General features: G+C 49.7%; 1 protein-coding gene across 2 annotated transcripts; it reads left to right on the top strand.

Annotated features, from left to right (window-relative positions):
• Positions 1-13,677: 13,677 nt before the first annotated feature.
• Positions 13,678-14,658, top strand: LOC100278087 (uncharacterized). 2 transcript variants are annotated; one of them, NM_001352753.1, is made up of 2 exons: positions 13,678-13,802; positions 13,934-14,646. In NM_001352753.1, exons 1-2 carry the CDS (start codon positions 13,797-13,799, stop codon positions 14,423-14,425), a joined length of 498 nt encoding a protein of 165 aa, NP_001339682.1. In that variant the 5' UTR covers positions 13,678-13,796; the 3' UTR covers positions 14,426-14,646. The 2 variants fall into 2 exon arrangements, with proteins under 2 accessions (NP_001339682.1, XP_023158236.1); XM_023302468.2 differs by having other exon boundaries at positions 13,684-13,831; positions 13,934-14,658.
• Positions 14,659-15,345: the final 687 nt, after the last annotated feature.

The raw sequence follows: 15,345 nt of genomic DNA, 5'->3' as shown, positions 1-15,345 counted from the left end.
GCTTCCGCCGTGTCAGAATCACTGCGTAGAGCAGCTTCTGGATCTGCGGGTAGCGAATTTTGGTCTCGGATAGCACTTCGCTGATGAAGTAGACTGGCCTCTGGACGAGCAGTGTATGCCCTTCTTCCCGTCTCTCGACTACGACCGCGGCGCTGACCACCTGAGTGGTTGCGGCTACGTAGATCAAGAGGGCTTCTCCCACAGCGGGGGGCACCAAGATGGGTGCATTTGTAAGGAGCGCCTTTAAGTTCCCGAGGGCTTCCTCGGCCTCGGTGGTCCATGTGAAGTGCTCGGTCTTCCTTAAGAGGCGGTACAGGGGCAATCCTTTTTCGCCAAGGCGTGAGATGAAACGGCTCAGAGCCGCAAGGCATCCCATGACCCTCTGCACTCCTTTCAAATCTTTTATCGGTCCCATGTTGGTGATGGCCGCGATTTTCTCCGGGTTGGCCTCTATGCCCCGCTCGGAGACGATGAACCCTAGGAGCATGCCTCGGGGGACTCCGAAGACACACTTCTCGGGGTTGAGTTTCACGCCTTTAGCTCTCAGACATTTGAATGTCGTTTCAAGGTCAGAGAGGAGGTCGGAGGCTTTCTTCGTCTTGACAACGATGTCATCGACGTAAGCCTCGACCGTTCTGCCGATGTGTTCTCCGAACACATGGTTCATGCACCTCTGGTAGGTGGCGCCTGCATTCCTCAAACCAAATGGCATTGTAGTGTAACAATACATGCCAAAAGGTGTGATAAAAGAAGTCGCGAGCTGGTCGGACACTTTCATCTTGATTTGGTGATAGCCTGAGTAGGCGTCGAGGAATGACAGGGTTTCGCACCCAGCAGTGGAGTCCACAATTTGATCGATGCGAGGCAGAGGGCAGGGAACCTTCGGACATGCTTTGTTTAGACCAGTGTAGTCTACGCACATCCTCCATTTCCCATCCTTTTTCCTTACAAGAACAGGGTTAGCTAACCATTCGGGATGGAATACCTCTTTGATGAGCCCTGCCGTGAGTAGCTTGTGGATCTCCTCACCTATGGCCCTGCACTTTCCTTCGTCAAAACGGCGCAGGGTCTGCTTCACGGGTCGGGCTCCAGCTCTGATGTCCAGTGAGTGCTCGGCGACATCCCTTGGTATGCCTGGCATGTCCAAGGGACTCCACGCAAAAACTTCTGCGTTTGTGCGGAAAAAGTCGACGAGCACTGCTTCCTATTTGGGGTTGAGCTTGGAGCCGATCTGGACTTTCTTGCTGGCGTCGTTGCTGGGGTTGAGAGAGACGGACTTAACCGCCTCGACTGGTTCGAAGTTGCCGGCGTGCCGCTTCGCGTCGGGCGCCTCCTTGGAGAGGCGTTCTAGGTCGGCGATGAGGGCCTCGGACTCGGTGAGGGCCTCAGCGTACTCCACGCATTCCACGTCGCATTTGTACGCGTGGTGGTACGTGGATCCGACGGTGATGATCCCGTTTGGGCTTGGCATCTTGAGCTTGACGTAGGTGTAGTTGGGGACGACCATGAACTTGGCGTAGCACGGCCTTCCCAACACCGCGTGGTAGGTCCCTCGGAACCCGACCACCTCGAAGGTGAGGGTTTCCTTTCGGAAGTTGGAGGGAGTCCCGAAGCAGACGGGCAAGTCAATTCGTCCGAGGGGCAGGATACGCTTTCCAGGTGCGCTCCCGTGGAAGGGTGCTGCACCGGCCCAGACCTCGGACCGATCAACCCCCAAGAGTTCTAGGGTCTCGGCGTAGATGATGTTGAGGCTGCTGCCTCCGTCCATGAGGACCTTGGAGAGCCTAACGTTGCTGATGATCGGATCGACGACGAGCGGGTACCTCCCGGGGCTTAGCACAAAGTCGGGGTGGTCGCCTCGGTCGAAGGTGATAGGCTTGTCGGACCAGTCTAGGTAGGCTGGCGCTACCACCTTTGCCGAGCAGACCTCCCGGTGCTCCTGCTTGTGGTGTCGAGCCGAGGCGTTCACCACCTGCCCACCGTAAATCATGAAGCAGTTGTGGATCTCGGGGAACTCCTCTTCCTTGCCGCCCTCCTTCTTGTTGTTGCCTTGGCCCTTGCCATCTTCCGCCGGGGGCCCGGCCTTATGGAAGTAGCGCCGGAGCATGACACATTCTTCAAAGGTGTGCTTGACGGGACCCTGGTGATAGGGGCACGGCTCCTTGAGCATCTTGTCGAACGCGCCGGCCCCTCTAGGGGGCTTCCGAGGGTTTCTGTGCTCGGCAGCAGCGATAAGATTTGCGTCAGCGGCATTGCGCTTCGCTTGCGCCTTCTTCTTGGCCTTCTTCTTCGCGCCACGCTGGGCGGACGCCTCGGGGGTGTCTTCCTTCGGCTCCCCCTGAGGCTGCTTGTCTTTCCGGAAGATGGCCTCGACCGCCTCCTGACCCGAGGCGAACTTGGTGGCGACGTCCATCAATTCGCTCACCTTGGTGGGAGTCTTGCGCCCCAGTTTGCTCACGAGGTCTCAGCAAGTGGTGCTGGCGAGGAAAGCTCCGATGACGTCCGAGTCGGTGATGTTAGGCAGCTCGGTGCGCTGCTTCGAAAACCGCTGGATGTACTCTCGGAGGGATTCCCTAGGCTGCTGGCGGCAGCTTCGGAGATCCCATGAGTTCCCAGGGCGCACGTACGTGCCCTGGAAATTTCCCGCGAAAGCCTTGACCAGGTCGTCCCAGTCAGAGATCTGCGCAGGAGGCAGATGTCCCAGCCAGGCCCGGGCGACGTCGGAGAGGAAAAGGGGTAGATTACAGATGATGAGGTTGTCATCGTTCGCCCCTCCCAACTGGCATGCCAGTCAGTAGTCCGCGAGCCACAACTCCGGCCTCGTCTCCCCCGAGTACTTGGTGATGGTAGTCGGGGCTTGGAAACGGGCGGGGAACGGCGCTCGTCGTATGGCCCGGCTGAAGACTCGTGGATCGGGTGGCTCGGGCGAGGGACTCTGATCCTCCTCAGTGTCACAGCGTCCCCCGCGCCTGGGATGGTAGCCTCGGCGCACCTTCTCGTCGAGGCAGGCTCGATGGTCGCGATGGTGATGCTCGTTGCCTCTCGCATGCGTCGGGAGGACGCCGTGTGATGCTCCGAGGGGTTAGCTCGCCTCCGGGAGGCAGAGCTCTTGGCTCGTCGAACTGCGGCACCTTCCAGGAGATCCTTGAGTTCGCCCTGGATACGCCGTCCCTTGGTGGTGGATGGCTCCGGCATGGTTCGAAGTAGCATCGCCGCTGCAGCTAGGTCCTGGCCGGACCCGCTGACGGCTGGGGGCAGCGCTGCCCTGGCATTGTCGACGATGCGGCGCTGGACGTCCCGGGCTCGATGACAGGCTCCTCCAGCGAGTGTTCGGCCTACCCACTCCTGTTCGATGTTCTGTCGAAGCTGCACAAGACGCCCTGCTTCCTCATCGACCTTGGCCTGCATCTCGCGGATTTGCTCGAGCTGTGTGTCTCGACCCCCCGTAGGGACTGGGACCACAGCTAGCTCCCGTGGGATGTCAATGCGAGATGCGGGCCCAGGGGGATCGTCAACCTCCGGCATAACGAGGTGGTTGCCTTCGTTGTGATCTCCCTGATCGACGTGGAAACATTTGCGACTTGGGCCATAACCGTCATCGTCAAGGCCGTGGCCATCGTCAGAGCAACCGGACGGGCAGTGGTCACATGCGGACATGAAGTCCCGCATGGCACCGGGGTCATCGAGGCTAGAGAAATCCCAACTGAAGTCGGGGTCATCCTCTTCCTCGGAACCCACCGGTCCGGAGGTTGAGACGGCTGTCAGTCGATCCTAGGTCGACCACATATGATACCCCAGAAGGTTTGGATACGCCCTTACGAAAGCGCTCACCGTAGCGGGGTCGCTAGGTGGATCGAAGCTGAATCGAAAGGGAACAGGGTGGAATACGGACGGTACCTTTTGGTCGATGGACGGTGGTGAAGTCGCGTCGGGGACGGAACGCACCGTCATCTCAGGTACGAGGGTGACGCCGAGCAGGTCCTTTGCGAGGGTGCTGGCGTCGTCAGTCTACTTGGGGCTAGCACGTTGCGGGAAAATGGCGCTCGTCGTTGTCCCAGGCGCGAGGACAACACCCGACATGTCCCCCGGAGGAGTGCTGGCGTTGTCGGCTCGCTCTGGTTCGACAGTCGATAAGGTGCCGCCTCCTGCGTGGCCACGGTTGCCCTGTCTCCGTCTCCTCCAGCGAGGAGGGTGGCGGGGATGACCGGAGTGTTCCTCTTCCGCCGCGGGGAGATGCCGTCGTGGAGGTCGCCTCCGCCGGGCGAGCCGTTGACTGTCATTGTCGTCGTGCTACGGAGGGAGGAGTACCATGTCGTAGCTGCCGTCGAGGGACATGAACTCGAGACTCCCGAAGCGGAGCACCGTCCCAGGCTGAAGAGGATGCTGAAGTCTACCCATCTGGAACTCAACGGGAAAGTGTTCGTTAACACGCAGCAGGCCCCAACCTGGCGCGCCAACTGTCGGCGTTTCGGACCCGGGGGTCCCTGGATTGACGAGTAAATTTGTTGCTGCGTGCCCCTGCCCAGATGGGTTGGTGCGAGATGGAACACAAGTGGAGGAATGAGCCTTGTATTATCCTGCACCAGGGTGCTTGTAGTAGGGGTTACAAGCCTTGCGAGAGAGCGAGGGCGAGAGAGAGAGTAGGAGAGAGCGAGAGAGAGGGTCCGGCCCCTGCTCGTCTTCTCCCGTCCCTTTGCCGTGCGTCTACTCGTCTCTCCTGCCGTGTGTACGTATGCTCGTATGTTCGTCTCTTTGTCCCCCTTCTTTCCCCTTCCCCCTGTGGGGCCCTGGACACCCCTTTTATAGACGTAAGGAGATGCCCAGCTGTACAATGGGGTGTAGCTGGGAGCTAACGTGGCTGGCAGGGAAGTGCCCTGAGCCCTATACAGATAACAACATGGTCGTCGGGGGGACGTCTCGAGTCCTGTAGAGGTAGTATCGTGGCCGTCGGAGAAGTGCCTTGAGCCCTGTAGCAGTACAGCTGTTGGTGCTGTATGGATCCTGCTGACGTCTCCTTGCTTCCGTAGGGGGCTTGAGAACCACCGACGTCATGGTTGCATGCGGGAAACCACCATCGCCTGCTACCGGGGTAAGCTGGATGGGACGCCGGTCTTGTTCCTTCGTAGCCTGAGTTAGCTAGGAGTAGGGTAATGATGCATCCCTTGTGGTGCGGTTGATCCGAGCCTGAGGTCGGGTGAGGCGATGACTCCTCCGAGGCCGAGGCTGGGGCCGAGACCCAGGATCAGGCGAGGACGTGACTCTTCCCGAGGCCGAGGCCGAGGCCGAGCCCTGGGGTCGGGCGAGGCGGAGATTTCCTCCCGATGTCGAGGCCGAGGCCGAGCCCTAGGGTCTAGCGAGGCGGAGCTTCCTGTTGCGCCCGAGGCTGAACTCGACCGTTGTCGGTTTCGCCCGGGTGGTTGGCACAGCAGCCGGAGCGGCGCGGGCAGCGGTGTTTTCCTGTCAGATCGATCAGTGAAAGGGCGAAGTGATTGCGGTCACTTCGACCTTGCCGACTGAGGCGCGCGTGTCAGGATAAGGTGTCAGGCGACCCCAGCATTAAATGCGCATGCAACACGGTCGGCTGGTAAGGCGATTTGGCCAAAGTCGCTTGCACCACAAGGCTTGCCTTTGGCTGAGCCGAGGGTGCGCTCACTGTCTAAGGAGACCCTCGAGCGAGACGTGGATTCGTCCGGGACCACTGTTCCGCCTAAGGCCGGGCTCGGGCGAGGTGAGACCGCGTCCCTTGGTAGACGAAGCCTTGACTTCGACCCGAGCCGTCAGTCTTCACGATTTGCTCTGAAGGTGTTTACCAGCCGTGATTAGGAGTGGTGGGAGTACCCCTAATTACGGTACCCAACAGGTATTCATGTGGAAACACATGTAGAAAATAAAGAAGAATTTCTTATACTTACCAAACTAACTACATATGGCAAACAAATATGTGAAAAGTTCCATCTCTAGATTCTGGATTGTACTATACATACATCAAACCTATAAAACATGACATATAAAGTAATCTTTCAAAATGTCGATGCCTTCAAAATTTGGCATAATTGACTTGGGCTCCTGGCATAGGGATGATGAGAAAGATTATAAGCAATTCAATCGGTCATGATTTAAACGAAGCAAAATTTCCACAATCTTCATATTATGTATGCACTACTTGCGCTACTGGGAAATTAATTTTGAGACCATTAGATCTTAAAATCAGAACCGAACCACTTCAATTCCTTGAAAGAATTCAAGGTGATATTTGTGGACCAATCGAACCTAGTTTGGAACCATTCAGATACTTTATGGTTTTGATTGACACATCTACAAGATGGTCACATGTGTGCTTATTATCCACTCGAAACCATGCATTTGCTAAAATAATGTCTCAAATCATTAGACTCAAATCAAATCACCCTGAACATAGGATTAAATCAATTCGATTGGATAATGCAGCTGAATTTCCTCCCATGCTTTCAATGGTTATTGCATGGCTTTGGGAATTGAAGTACAACATTCCATTCAATATGTCCATACTCAAAATGGTTTGGCTGAATCATTGATTAAGAGAATCAAATTGATTGCTCGTCCATTACTGATAAATTGCTCTTTGCCTTCATCATGTTAGGGTCATGCGGTTTTACACGCTGCCGACTTAATCCAACTACAACCAACTGCATATCATGATTATTCTACCATACAATTAGTACGAGGTGATCCACCAAGAATTTTCCACCTGCGTAAATTCAGTTGTGTAGTATACACACTAATCTCACCACCACAGCAAACCGCTATGGCCCCCCATAGAAAAATAGGGATCTATGTGGGTTATCAATCTCTGTCGATTATTAAATACTTAGAACCTTTAACAGGTGATCTATTTACAGCCCGGTTTGCTGATTCAATATTTAATGAGGAACATTTCCCGACATTAGGGGGAGAATTAGAGTACCAAAAAGAATGCCGCGAAATAAATTAGGATACAAGTAGAGTCTCTTCCTCAGATCCACGTACAAATGAAACTAAACTTCATGTTCAAAAGATAATTGGTTTGCAAAAATTTGCAAATCAACTGCCAGATGCATTTACTGATTATAAAGGAGTTATTAAATCTTTAATTCCTGCAAGGAATGCCCCTGCCCGAGTGGAGGTACCAAAGAAAACCACCTCAACACCTAATACAGACGAGAGGGGGAGAGACATGCTACAAAGCAACATCAATCTGTTGAAAACCAGAGAAAGATAGTAAATGCACGCCAATCTAAAATTAGTAAAAGTGGAATAAATCCACAGCCCTCTTCAAGTGTAATACTCAAAATTGTATACAAGGAATATATATAGTGAATTCCTTATATTATGTGCCATATTTGTATCATAAAAAGAGCACACATATAATTGAGAGTGATTAATTAAAACCAATGATACCAAAATAAAAGAAAATGCATCATGTGGAGTTTATATGTTTGTGCATTAAATAAAATAATAAGGATAATAATAATAAGTTAATAATTTTTAGAAGTTGAATTAAACCCTAAATTTGGAAGTAGGGTTTTGAAAATGAGAAGAAGAGAAATAATATGAAAATATAAACAATATAATTATAATTCTAAAATTGGTATTTTTTTAATTTCACAATATGAATTGAGAATAAAATTGGCACAAGATTGAATTCGAATTCAAATTGAACTTAGAAATAGAGAAAAGAAAAGAAAAGATAAAAAGAAAAGAATAAAAAGCTACCTAGGCCGCGGAGCACCAATCTGGCCCAATACCCATTTCCTTCTACGCAGCCCAAACCTCCACCGTGCGCGCTCCATCTACCTCTGCCGCGCGGGACCCATCTATGACTTCAGCGCGCTCAAGCTCTGGACCTCAGTTGCGCCGACATGATGGGCCCGCTGTCAGTCTCCCCACTCCCTTCGCTAGTCTCCGCGCTCGCGTTTGCCTACGCCTGAATCACTGCTTTGCGGGCCCATTGATCAGCCACCTGCACGTTCTGTTCCGTCTTCTCCGCGCGCCACCCGCTCTCCCGTGCATGCCGCGCCGTGCCGTAAGCTTCAGAGCCCGTTGACGCCATCGTGCCTACAAGTACGGGAGAAAGTCTGCCGCTGCCGCCGCTATGAGGATTGAGATTAGGGGCGACTCTGCCCCTGAACCGTGTCTCGGGAGCCTCGCCGGAGGTTGGCGGAGTTGGGGACGGAAGCAATCGCGCTAAGGATAACCGGTTGCGGTTGAATTCCTCACCAGAGCAGGAGGGCCACCATGAACTGCGTCTCGTCGTGGGTAGCTTCCCTCAGGCCGTCTCTTGCCCTGGTATGTCGTCCACCATCTTAGTAGCACTTGTGGCATCGCGTAGGTCGACTGAATTGGGGGATTAGTGGCCTTAGCACTGGATTCGGCCGAACGTCGGCCATGAATCGCCGACATTCCGGGCGGCGCCGCCGCTCAGACTGGGAGGAGGGGAGAGAAGCACGTGTACCATCGGATCCTGGGTCGATGGCCTTGATTAGACCTAGGTTACCGGTTCAGGGGGAATAGATCTGGAGCGTTGATAATTGATCGGGCGAGTGTGGTTGAATCTCACTTCATAAAATCGTGACCATTGGATTAAAATCGGACGATCGTAGCTTCATACCAATTCAGTATTAAAAACTTCTAATCAGTGTCGTCCGGATCAGATCGTGCGGCCCTGATACGTCGATACCCCTTCGTGGGTACAGTTTGTTAAAAAGACCTCGCCAAACCTTGGAAACAACCCGTGGTCCTCAGAGTACTATTCACTGTGTCTCGGGGATCTTGCACCGAGGCCCCTGACCTTCCTGAAATTTGGCGCCCAGTCCAGAACTTATTTAAAATGAATAAATGAATTTGTAAATGCATTTTTAATACAAAAAAATTGCTAGAACTTGTAAAATGCATAGAAAATTCATTTTAGCTCCAAATTGATCCATTCCAATTTCTAAAATTTTGTGATATTATTGTCTATCATTTAGTGTCTCTGTTTTGACATGAAAATAGTAAGAAAATTAATTTCTCATTTAATCCTATTTCAAGCACATTAAACCTTTGGAAATTCACAATTTGAAATCTATTACTCCAAAATTAATGATTCCTATTCCTAGGACCTTATTTTAATGTGTAGATTTTTATTGTGTATTTTATTTACATGTTTGGTGCAATATTAATTTTTGCTATACTATGTATGTATTGTATTGATGTGAGTAGACGAGCAAGCTACTGTGGATCCTGAGGTTCAGCAGATAGAAGTAGCTGAGCAGGAGCTCATTGAAGGCAAGTTGTGCCCTTGATCACTTACTTTTTCTCAGCCATGTTCTTATTAATTATAATGATCTACATAGGTTAATTTTGATGGGATCCAATAGGTTACCCGAGTTTTGGCTATCTTTATACCTTGTTGCCGCTGAATATTTTTGGGTAGTACTTGCTATTGCTTATTGTGGTTTTGGGTCTAGAGATACACTATTCATGATTACATTTTTATTATCTGTTTATTATTATTTTTCATGTTAAGATCATTATGTTAACGGGAACATGGAGCGACCACCCGGGAAAACAGTGCTACCACAAGGGTTTAATGGACGCCCTTGGCTGATTAACTAGGAAAGCTAGTGGATGACTTCCTTACCCGAAAGGGGCAAGGACAGTAGGGGAGTGGTCAGTGTAGGGAGGTCCTTGGGTTGATTTTGTTGCGATGGTGGTCAGGCGAGGGATTCCTGCACTGGAGCTTTCTATAAACTGTAGCGAGATTTCTGAAGCTAGTGGAACTTTATAAAGGCCTCGTAGTGTTACCCTGCCTCGCCTCCTCGGTAGAGGTGTATGGGATTGGCCGTCTTTTGGCAGATGGGTAACATGACTTGTGGGTAAAGATATGCAACCTCTGCAGAGTGTAAAACTGGTATACTAGCCGTGCTCACGATCATGAGCAGCTCGGACCCTCACATAATTAATCTATGGAATTAAAACTCAATTTAACATCTGCATCGCAATTGGGATTATTTTATTATTACTTTTCTTTATTATTGTTAAGGTTTCTTATTTACTTACACTTAGCAATTGCTAATAAAATTTTGACCAACTATAAAAGCAATGCTCAGCTTCAGCCCTTATTTTGTTGATCAGCCTTACACTTCACATGAACTCCCACCTTTGGTGAGTTCATGCAGATTATTCCCCATGACTTGTTGAGCTATGAATGTATGTGAGCTCACTCTTGCTGTCTCACACCCCCCCACAGGAGAAGAATAGGTGGTTGAAGAGGAGCTGCCTAACACTGGGGCATTCGACTTGATCCAGGTGGCGTCTCCAAGTCAGCTTTGTGGTGCCAGGGAATAATATTTAGTTTGCTTTACTTTATCATTTATTTTTGTAAGACTTCCGCTATGTAATAAGTACATTTATGATATTTATGACATTTATCTCTATGCACTCTGTTATTATGTGTGTTGTTCTTCCTTGGCGCACATATGAGATGCACCTGGATTTGTTCCTTAAATCCGGGTGTGACATCAAGTGCACATATTAATAAACAAGGGCCATCGGAAAACACAAGGATCAACGATAAGGGAAATCTTGATGAATCTTTGAAGATAAATGAACTTGCCACAAATTACATCGAAACTGGAAAATCATATGATAGAAAGTATACTATTGTCGACATATATTTTTCTGAACAAATTATTGATATTATAAATGATCCAGATCCTAAATCCATAGTTGAGTGCAAAAGGTGCTCGGATTGGAATTAATGGAAAGAAGCAATACAAACAGAAATTGCCTCGCTTTATAAAAGAAAAGTATTCTCGGAAGTCATGTCAACACCTTATGGTGTCTTCCCTGTTGTATACAAATGGGTATTCATTCAAAAACGGAATGAGAAAAATGAAGTGGTGAGATTCAAAGCAAGGCTAGTAGCACAAGGTTTTTCGCAAAAACCTAGAATAGATTATATAGAAACCTATTCCCAAGTGATGAGTGGCATCACTTTCCGATATTTAATATCACTGGCAGTACAAAATCGTGTATCTATGCAGTTGATGGGCATCGTGACCGCATATCTATATGGGTCATTAGATTCAGATATATACATGAAGGTTCCAGATGGAATAAATGTACTGGATCCAAAGGCAAATCGTAACATGTATTGTGTAAAATTGCAAAAGTCATTGTATGGCTTAAAACAATCAGGGCGTATGTGGTACAAGCGCTTAAGTAAATTCCTTTCCAAAAAATGATACACTAATAATGATGACTGTCCATGTGTTTGCATTAAGAATTCCACATCAGGTTTTTGCATCATATCAGTATATGTTGATGATCTTAACATCATTGGAAGTGATATTGATATAAATGAAGCACGTCATCATCTAAAGACGAAATTTGAAATGAAAGATTTGGGTAAAGCCAAATTTTGCTTGGGTTTACAGCTTGAGCATTTGCCTTCTGGCATATTCATATATCAAGAAGCCTATGTCCAAAAAATATTGGAGAAATTGAATATGAATAATTCATATCCCTCCAAAACTCCTATGGTTGTGAGATCTCTTGACATGGAGAAAGACCCATTCCGACCTAGAGAAGAGAAAGAAGATATTTTGGGTTCAAATTACCCATATCTAAGTGCAGCTGGTGCACTTATGTATTTAGCAAATAGTACCCGGCCGGACATTGCATTTGTAGTGAATCTACTTGCAAGATACAGCGCTGCTCCTACTAAACATCATTGGACACGAGTAAAACATATCCTTAGATATCTCAATGGTACAAGAGATTTTGGTATTTTCTATAAAAGAGGCCAAGACTCGACTTTAATTGGATATACAGATGCTGGCTATCTTTTAGATCCTCACAATGCCAGATCTCAAACATGCTTTGTTTATTTATATAGTGGAACAACTATCTCTTGGAAATCAACCAAACAAACTTTAGTAGCCACTTCCACAAATCATTCTGAAATAATTGCTACAATCTTGTGGTATAGGTTCTCTAAAATCACCTACCATTATCTATGAAGATAATGCAGCTTGTGTTATTCAGATGGAAACTGGTTATATTAAGAGCAATATCACTAAGCATATAGCTCCAAAATTATTTTTCCCTCATGAATTACAAAAGGATGGAGAAATAAATATATTGCGGACTAAATCATGCGACAATCTCGCGGATTTATTCACTAAGTCCCTACCTTACTCTACATTTTCAAAATATGTTGAAGGTATAGGTATGAGAAGATTTAGAGGCCTGCAAAATTCAGGGGGAGTAACTCTCACTGATACATAACAAGTTAACATCATATTGCACTCTTTTCTTTATGTGGTTTTTCTCTCACAAAGAGTTTTTATCATATAAAGATTTAATGAGACAATATTAATACGAGCGTATACCATATCACTCTTAATTTTCCCACAGGGTTTTTGTAAGGTGATATGAGGTATAGTAGAAATTTTAAATGCAGGATTTTCATTTGATGGACTCAATCAAGGAGGAGTGTTAAGGAAAAAATGATTTCGTCCACGTCAGCAATCCGGAGGAAGAAACACACTCAATATCAAAGGTGGAGATTAATCAAGATCGATGGTCATTAGTTAATAGAATTAGTGTTAATAATATTCCTTAATGTAAATCATGTTCCCAAACTCTCCCTCTCCTACGACGAGAAAACCATCCATGGTGAACGGACATATTTTCTGTCATTTCACTATGTATAAATATACACCACCATCGAATGAAAAAGAACATACATCATTTGCTTCGGTTTCTTCGTTTTCTAATAAGACAAATTATAAGTAAAAAACCAAACATGCTACGAATGTCGGACAAGGTTAGCTCCGGCAATTCCACAAGGATATTCAAGGCCCCAAAAACGGGGGGTGAAAAGGTTTGCGCCGTGACGAGGAGGAAAAGCCAAACTGGCGAAGCAACCGAGTCCAGCCGATGCTGCTTGTGTTAGTGTAATTTCAACGAAGTAGTAGCAAAAGCCGGTTCCAAAAGAATCTAACAAAAAACAAAGAGGAGCAGAGATTTTCAGCCCGGAAATCTCCGCCACAGGAGCAAGAACAAATTAGATGCTGTTCAAGTCTTCATGTACGTACGTTGTTGTTGTCGGGGAAATGGGAAGGAAAAGAACTACAGCAGCTGGATGGCCACCCACACAGACGACACGACACATCATGTCTTGATGGATTGTTTTTAACTTTTTTTTTGAAGGTGATGATCGGTGAAGCTGGCTTGACTAGACGACAGGACACCTTGATTGGCAACCGTTTCCGACCGCCACAGCAACTCTGGATTTAAAAAAGTTTGCCACCTGGTACGGTGTCGCCAACAATCTTGGATCTTGACTATAGTGCCACCGCGTGGCTGGTGGTCGGTGGCTCTGTCAAGTCTCAAACCAACCCTGGGGTGTGGCGTGGCGTGGTGCGTTGTGAAGGCTTCCTTCCTCTCGTATGCATGCAAGTGTTTCCTCTGGGTGTTCGTGCGCGGTACTCTGCTTCGACGCAAAGAAAAAGAATCCAATGACGGCGGCACGCAGTGGGCAGTGCCTAGGCAATTGCCCTGAAAGTAACGCGCTTTCGGCACCGACGCGGTCGGTCTCCTCTGCTCTCGGCTCAACTCTCTCTAGGAATCCTGTATGTATATATAAGGCGAGACAGGCACCCTCCTCTTCTCAGGAACCAACGAGGCAGCTTGTTGAAAGCTAATCATAAAGCCATTCGATCGTCGCAGTCACTAGACAAACAACAGCGATACGGATTAGTACTACGTACTACTACTACTAGCACTACAGCATGAGGGTAAGCCGACGGTTCCATCATGATCATTGGTAATTAAGGCTGACAAGCCTTGGCATTCCTCTTGTCACCTGACCGTACCACTACCAAGGGCAAGGGTACTTAATTATCAGTGTGGTCTCGTGCGCGTGCAGACGGAGATGGTGATCCGGATGGAGGAGGGGGGCTCCGAGAAGGGCCACGCCAAGGCCATGAAGGTGGCGGCGGCGACGCCGGGGGTGGAGTCGGTGACGCTGTCGGGGAAGGGCAAGAGCCTGCTGCGCGTGGTCGGCGACGGCGTCGACTGCAACCACCTCACCACCCGCCTGCGCCGCAAGGTGGGCCACGCAGACGTCGTCGAGCTGCGGACCATACACTCCGCCTACTCCGGCGGGTCCCGGACCGGCGGCAGCCTCTCGCGCGACGCCGGGTACGGGAACGGAGAGACCCACTACTACGGCTACGCCTATCCGACCACGACCACGACGGCTACGGCGGCGCCCGACTACTACTACCACTACGGCCAGCAACCGTCGTCCCAGTACTACAGCTACCAGCCGCCGCCTTACGCCGCTCCCGCCGCCGCCGTGCACTACGAGTACTACCCGGCCGCCGCTACCGACCCCAACGGCTGCTCCATCATGTAGTAGTACAGTATTATATTGCTACACTTGTTCAGTTTGTTCATAGCGTACGACATGTGTCCCTCTCGTCTCATCTGCTCCCTGTACATATGCTGCTAGCTAGTGCCATGCATTTCGTCTCCGCAACCGGACCGGGTTATTGTTTTTAGTTTGTACCCCGTTTCGTCACATGTGCTGTGTGCTGTGGATTCTGTGAATTGCTGTGATCAATGATACTTTTTTTTAAAAAAGAAACATATACTACTCTATAAGATTTTATTGTAGGCGTCCACACCCGTGCGCCACGTTCTACCATCGCGTCTATGTCGTTCTCGGTCGCCTCCCCCACGGCGCCATTCCATCCATAGCGCACGGTTCGGTCCCTTCCATCCATGGCAGTCGTGCTCCCTCCGCGCCCTTCCATCCATGGCAGCCGCTCCCTCTGCGCCAGATCTTTCTTCCCATCGATGCCAGCACCGTCGCCGGCCCCGCCGCGCAGGCGCACAGCAGCACCGCTGCCGCGAGCCTCGCCGCCATCCGCCCGCGACCACGGTGCGAGCTTCTTGGAGCCGACAATAGCCACTCGGGCCCACCGGACTGGGTTGCGAACGAGTGGCGAGATTTCGGGGATGCACTGTAAAGTGTACACTATAGTCTATACCGTAGCAACCGTGGTAGGAGAGGACGGGAGTGGGATTCTGGGTCGGAGCTCCATCGGCTCCAGGAAGTGAGGAGGATGGGGGAAGCTAGGAGGAGGAAGGGAAGCTGCTGGAATGGGGTGGTGGGACGTCGCGGATCCGGCTGGCCACAGTCCAGCCAGCTCCGAAGAGGCGAAGCGGAGGTATTTCGCCCCACCCCACGGTCACGGCCAACAACCTCAGACACGACGACGAAGAAGAAGATCCGGCCGGCGCGCCGCAGCAGGGCTCCATATCTGAAGGCGA

This window comes from Zea mays, chromosome 5, assembly GCF_902167145.1.
Source record: "Zea mays cultivar B73 chromosome 5, Zm-B73-REFERENCE-NAM-5.0, whole genome shotgun sequence".
Lineage (NCBI taxonomy): Eukaryota > Viridiplantae > Streptophyta > Magnoliopsida > Poales > Poaceae > Zea > Zea mays.
The sequence above is the reverse complement of the archived record's forward strand: the minus strand, read 5'-3'. Positions and strand labels throughout refer to the sequence as shown.